At 39.7% G+C, this 6,251-nt stretch overlaps 1 protein-coding gene and 1 long non-coding RNA gene across 2 annotated transcripts; both read right to left on the bottom strand.

Annotated features, from left to right (window-relative positions):
* Window positions 1-243: 243 nt before the first annotated feature.
* On the bottom strand, window positions 244-1,541 carry LOC135542191 (uncharacterized). Its single transcript, XR_010456031.1, has 2 exons — window positions 960-1,541; window positions 244-736 (listed from the first exon to the last, which is right to left on the bottom strand). It is a non-coding gene; the product is annotated as an uncharacterized LOC135542191 (long non-coding RNA).
* Window positions 1,542-2,175: 634 nt separating this feature from the next.
* miip (migration and invasion inhibitory protein) lies at window positions 2,176-5,706 on the bottom strand. The gene is made up of 9 exons (XM_064968959.1): window positions 5,122-5,706; window positions 4,776-4,996; window positions 3,993-4,095; window positions 3,780-3,891; window positions 3,540-3,619; window positions 3,294-3,420; window positions 3,047-3,143; window positions 2,688-2,825; window positions 2,176-2,549 (listed from the first exon to the last, which is right to left on the bottom strand). Exons 1-9 carry the CDS (start codon window positions 5,438-5,440, stop codon window positions 2,415-2,417), a joined length of 1,332 nt encoding a protein of 443 aa, XP_064825031.1. The 5' UTR covers window positions 5,441-5,706; the 3' UTR covers window positions 2,176-2,414.
* Window positions 5,707-6,251: the final 545 nt, after the last annotated feature.

Genomic DNA, 6,251 nt, shown 5'->3' with positions numbered 1-6,251 from the left:
GTGTAGTGTACTGTTTTTTAAATTATATTTATGTATATATGAATTACAAATCAGCCTTTAACTAGTTAAATCATGTTTCTAGTCTATTGCATAGTTACAATGTGCAACCATTGATGTCCCAGGACCAGGATTGGTAAACACTGTTGAAGTGTATAATTGTAATACATACATGCAGACACAGCATCATTCGAAGACTGGAATTTGATACTCCTGGTATATGACTGAAAAATAATCTCACAGACATACCTGAACTGCACCTTTATTTGCCAATCTAGAGTACATGATCAGTGAATAGATTACATTTACAGGCTACAATGTGGGGATCTCATGCATGGTCAAAACTACATGTATATACGCCTTTCATCGTTGGCACAAAGTTATATTAAATTCTACTCAATCCATAGGCTTCATTAATGTCATTCAGACTGTTCTGAAGTTGATACATACAAGTGTCTATGATAGCTGAGGTTCATAGCTAGGTTCTGAACTAACATGTATACCAATCCACATCCATCCACATCCATAGGCATACAGGTATTTTTATTCTCCACTGCACAATAAGCAAGAAAATAGTTCGCTAGCTACTTTAGTTCAGATGCATTGAATGGCAAATATCAGCAAGGCAAGCTTACAAAATTAAACATTCAATTTGAGGTAAAAGTTTTTGCCAGCTACATTCTTTACATCCACTGTTTCACAAGACGACAGCGTGTTTTGCTGGTTGTTTCATGAGTCCCTAAAACATTAAACAAACATAATTACAATTTCAAACTCATGTTACAACACCCATAAAGGTCGCTAATGTTAGCTCGTCAGCTAGTTTGATAAATAGCGATTTTCGTAAATTGACTTTATGACCAAAACATATACATAATCGTTTGTCTCTAATATTAACTAACATATTACTCTCAACTGTATTTTTATTTTACGTGATTCGTTATGGCGTTATAATTCCTTACATTCACTTCCATCTCAGTATTTTTGTCAGCCATCTTTGCTGAAGAAAGTATCCAGCTTGGGTCGCATAGCCTCTAATTCGCCATGGGAAAAACTCGATATGATTGGTCATCGCCTAGCGGTCGCCGCTTGTGGATAAAATTGGGAAACGTTTGACTTTTTCACAGCCTCCCACGCCAAGTTCGCGCTGTCCAACGATGCCCCGGCCGATACGCTTCTCTGAGACAGCGTTTTTCATCAACAAAAAAAAACGAATTATAGAATTTATTGTGGAAGAATAGTTTCAAATCCCTTGAATAAATAATAAAAAAGACTTGTAGAATCTATGCCAAGATTGAGGCTGTTCTGGCGGCTCGTGGTGGCCCTAGCGGTCAGCATGTAAGACACTATGTTGGTTTCCTTTATATTGACAGTTACCTGTAGGTGGTGACGAATTAACAGCACGAGAGGCTGGCTGCATCCACAAAAACACTTCTCTGATATCGACTTGAATATCTTAGCAACAAAAAATACCTTAATGTTGATTTTAAAACCTAATTCCTTCTCCAATTTTGTGATAAAAGGCAAACCCCTTACCTCCATAGCTTCGGTCTATGCAATCATGTCTGATTTTTTATTTAGTTTCAATTTAACTAGGCAAGTCAGTTAAGAACAAATTCTTATTTACAATGATGGCCTAGGAGCAGTTCAAGGAAAGTCGCAAGGTTTTATTTTTAAGATGATTCAAACAAGGGACTTCCCATCTGTCAATTTATTCATTTTATAATGAGTCAAGTCAAATTGTTTCTAAGGTATGCACAACACTTACACTAATGTTCACTATTTGTCCCTCTGAAGCCCCAGAAATCATCACCACCACAAATACCTAAAGACATCAACATGCATTCCTAAAAAAAGAACAAGGTGAAATCTAATTTCATTTATTGACCCTAACAATGGAAATTAAGTAAATTGGTGGTAATACTATTTAAGCAAATTACATCGTATTATCTCGGTACCAATCTTAAAAGTTGCAGTATGTTCTATGTGCACTATTTCTATGCTTCCCATTCTTGTATCTTTTACTTTCGGGTTTGTACACCAGCTTCAAACAGCTGAAAATACAATATATTTTAAATAACCAAACCATTTAAACCGCTGTAAAAAGATTATCTACACTATACATTGCTTGTTTTATCACACAAACTATTAGAATTTTAGCAACCAGGAAATGGCGGAGCGAGTTCTGCATATTGCACCTTTAATAAAATCTGTACCTCATCAAAATGAAAATCAAGCACTTAACACATTATATAACTGTATGATAGAAAATTACGATACATTAATGATTCAATAGGCACAATGATAATCCTACGTTAAAACTGCTGAGGGTTAATTCGTCATCATTATTAAAGATTTCATTCATGTAAAAAGATGAAATCATAATACTACACAGGTTTTATAGTGCTGTTAGGTTGTCAGAACACAGGGTAGGACGGGCTGTGTGGTTTGCTGTTGGCAGGCAGGCGCTGAAAACGGTAGCGGGCCAAACGAGACACGTCAAGCAGCTGGTCAGAACGCTGACTGCCAGACACTCTGGACACTGAGAAATCCTGAGAAAAAAAACAGAAAACCAATCAACCAGATCCACACATACCAGTATGCCAAACAAACACATGTTAAGACACAGACATCTTTGCAATGGCCACCAAGACCTGTGATATGTTTTCTTTCATCTTGCAATGGCTCACCAGAAACTTCTTAGACTGTGGCTTTGCAGAGGGGACGCCACAGCTTGCCGCCTTCGTGTCCACAGAGCTCCTCAGATCCAGGCTGCTGAGCTGGGGCCCAGTGCTGGGGACTGTGTTAGACCAGCCTGACAGACAGTGCTGTAGGGAACATCAAATCAAAGGCTTGTGATACAACTACAACTAAAACCTTAAAAGTTTTTGGGCAAACATTGGTCCTGATAAGCAATGAGAATGAGCAAGTTGACAAAGCCAGATGATAACAGAACAGTATAATTCAAATAATTGAGGAGTGTGTTTCAATGTCAAAACCACATTGTGTGGAGAGATGTAGTCTTCTCTTATTAACATGCCACACTCACCGATGGTAGACCCAGGCTGTCGGAGGGGTCGAAGCTACACCTCCGATGGGCTTTGTACTTGTATGCTGGCAACAGTGTGGAGCGCGGGATGCTGACCCTGGGACAGAAACAAAAGCATATTCTTTATGACGAGGACAAGTGTTATAACGGGATGGTAATAAAACACCATCCTGGTTTGTAATGGACTTTAGTAGAATTTGAGGATGAGTGAGATGAAAAGTGGCACCAGGAGGATGAGTGGTCTCACCTGATAAAGGCTGGCTCAGCCGCAGTGTGGGGGATTTTGTATTTGGGCTTCTTACACACAGGGCATGACTCCTGAGAATCCAACGGGGTTGGGAACAGTCGGCCGTTGATCCTGTAACAGAACGTACCTAGACAACAAGGAGAAACCGAATCAGACAGTACAGTATAGTATTCAGGGTCTCTTCTTCAGTAAGCAATAGTGACATTATGTAGGTCTAATCCAAAAGCTTGCTATGGTTTTTCATACACTGGTGAGTGTCCATGGAGTGCTGTTGGTCTTCCTTCTCTATTGACAATGGTGGGGGTGAAAGGTTCTCTTCAGATAATCTGTGAGGAGGGTAAATCAACAGTCATTCATTAAATAAGAATTATTATCTATTTCAGTAATAGCCCTCTTACAGTCTGAACTTTTGGTTAAAAATACTCTATACCCAAATCCGATTCACAACTCAAGAAAAAAAAAATTACATTAAGTGAATGCACTTACCCTGCTTGTTGGCTGTGGACACACTCATCTCTGTTGACTTGTCGGAAAGTGCGCAGATCACTGAAGAACTGCTCCGAGTGCTCTGTCAAGGAGTTTTCTGCATCCACAATCCCTACGGGAGGAGAAAACAGTATCAATTACATATAGAGTAACATTTTGGCTGCTACCCCAATAAACTAGCTTAATTTCTGTATAGAACATTTCTTGGCATACCTGCTATCCAGTCATAGCCCAGTAAAGGCTGCAGACGCTGTCTGTCGGAGGCTGATGTTTGCTCCAGTCCAGAGGATTGGAATGTGAATTTACCCATCTCCCTCTATGGACACAAGCAGAGGGCATCATTTTTAATTAGACTATTAAAGGTGAAATGTGTTGCTCAATAAAAACACAGCAGTGAGTGCAATGGTAGATCAAGCAGTTGTAACAAATATTTTTTATAACTAACCAAAGACGGGCCACAGCCTGTCGTTTCCAATGGGAGGAAATTAATCATAATGGGCTGAACAAGGAGGTGGGTAGAGCCAAGCACAAGCTAGTTTGATCCTATTGGCGCGTTCTAGCATATATATTGCATTCTTCTGTTAGGGAATGCCTACTCTGTGAAATGTGCAATAACTAAATTTTCACGTGCACTCCTAAACGAAGCAATTTTTAAAAACTTTAAAATTTAAATTTTGTCGGCATCCATCTTCTCCCACAGCCGGCCACTGGGCTTCCTCTCATCACCATATTTGGTGGTGAGTGGAAATGCCAACAGGATGCTATAATTCTGGTAAACATCTGGCTCATTGTTCTATCTGTGGTTGAACTGCCTCGCTTTGATAATACAGTGCCATCTAGTTGGAGATGATATACCCGTGTATAGTAACCTTTCTTTATATATTATCTATGGTAGTAATAGGTAATTACTACAGTAACAACTTTTTTTTAACAGAACTGTCCTTACACCACTTGTGTAATAGCAACATTTCCCTTCTCCCTTTTTACTTTGCTCACCCGTTCATTCTCCTGATTATAGTAAATAGGCCTGGTATAGGGAATCCTAAAATCCAGTGATCTGACAAGAGTTGCAGGACGGCCTTTGCCTTGGTCTTGAAGAAATCCTGTGTAAACAGTAGAGTGTTCTGTAGCTTGGCCTGGTTTAAGCTTGGTTCCCGTGATAAGGTATGGTGTAGAGGTCTGACAGCGGGTGACATTCACAGATTCCACTGCCTCACCTGAGGAAAAATGGGTTCAGCATTATTTCTATGGAAATCTTATTGTGTGACTGATATGCCAATATTAGTCTGTCAGCAGTTCCTTTGCATTTCATTGGCATATCTAGCTTGTTAAGGTTACCTACCTTCAGTTCTCAGTGGTGCTGTTGCCTGTGTTTCCGTGTCGTCTCTCTCCTTGAACTGTACAGTAGGTTTGCTGAGAGCAGACCGAGCAGTGCCTAAGTCACCATCTATCAGGGTCACTATGTTCTCTGTATGGGGACTTTTTTCTTGATTCTGACCTGGCTTTTTCGTTGTGTTGTTTTGTACTGTCCGGTTTGAATCATTCTCCAAGCTTCCTTTGGTGCCGGTGATAGTCAACAAACTTTCGGTTTGGTGCCTCAATTGCATCAACAAGTCTTTGTTGCGCTCTCGCAATGCACGCAACCGTTCGGGCGAGGCCATTCGCTACTGAACAGGGGGGCTGGCTAACGTTAGATATCTAGCTACTAAGCTAATTTAGCGAGCTAGACCAAAAGCAACGTTACGTTAAGAGCAAAGAGCCAGTCTTGGCCAATTCAGAAGACACATATTTTTTGAATATTCGCTGGCTATTTCATACACGTTTTAAAATATATCATATATGTTCAATAATTTATAAACAAACATAATCCAAGTTTGATCAGCCTTCTATGTTTTCAGTTTGACTTTAACTCCATAACAACGTATCAGCATACAAGCCATTTGATTGGCTAATGTGATGTTAGTCACCTCACCCATAATGCAACACGCAACCGTTTTAAAGAAACAAACACACACTACTGAAGAAAACAACTGTTTTACGTCCCAATTATCTCTACCTACTCCCAAAGTGTCAATTTGAGCACTTCCCATCACTGATTTGATAGGAAATACTGGTACAATAAATATTGTGGAAACTCCCTCCATGCTACTTGTGGAAAGTAGTGAAGGAGTGTACACTTCAGGAGAAAGGAGACTAATTGGGATGCAAACTGGTTCTGTGGATTGAAGATTAGGTCTAATTCTGCATTCATGACCAGGTGGGAAGGTTGTATTAACCACTCACGACTGGGAACGCCCCCCAACTGGTAGCAAGTGGGGAAACTCGTATATAAACTCATATATATATTTTATTTTTCTATATGTAGACTTTGACAATGTAAGTAATAATGAACTTGCCATGTCAATAAAGTCAATTGAATTTAGTTGAACTCGTATATCATCCCTGAGCTCCGATTTTTCCAACATGCTAGTC

This window comes from Oncorhynchus masou, chromosome 6 (assembly GCF_036934945.1).
Source record: "Oncorhynchus masou masou isolate Uvic2021 chromosome 6, UVic_Omas_1.1, whole genome shotgun sequence".
Lineage (NCBI taxonomy): Eukaryota > Metazoa > Chordata > Actinopteri > Salmoniformes > Salmonidae > Oncorhynchus > Oncorhynchus masou.
Note: the sequence above shows the minus strand (reverse complement) of the source record. Positions and strands in the feature narration are given on the sequence as shown.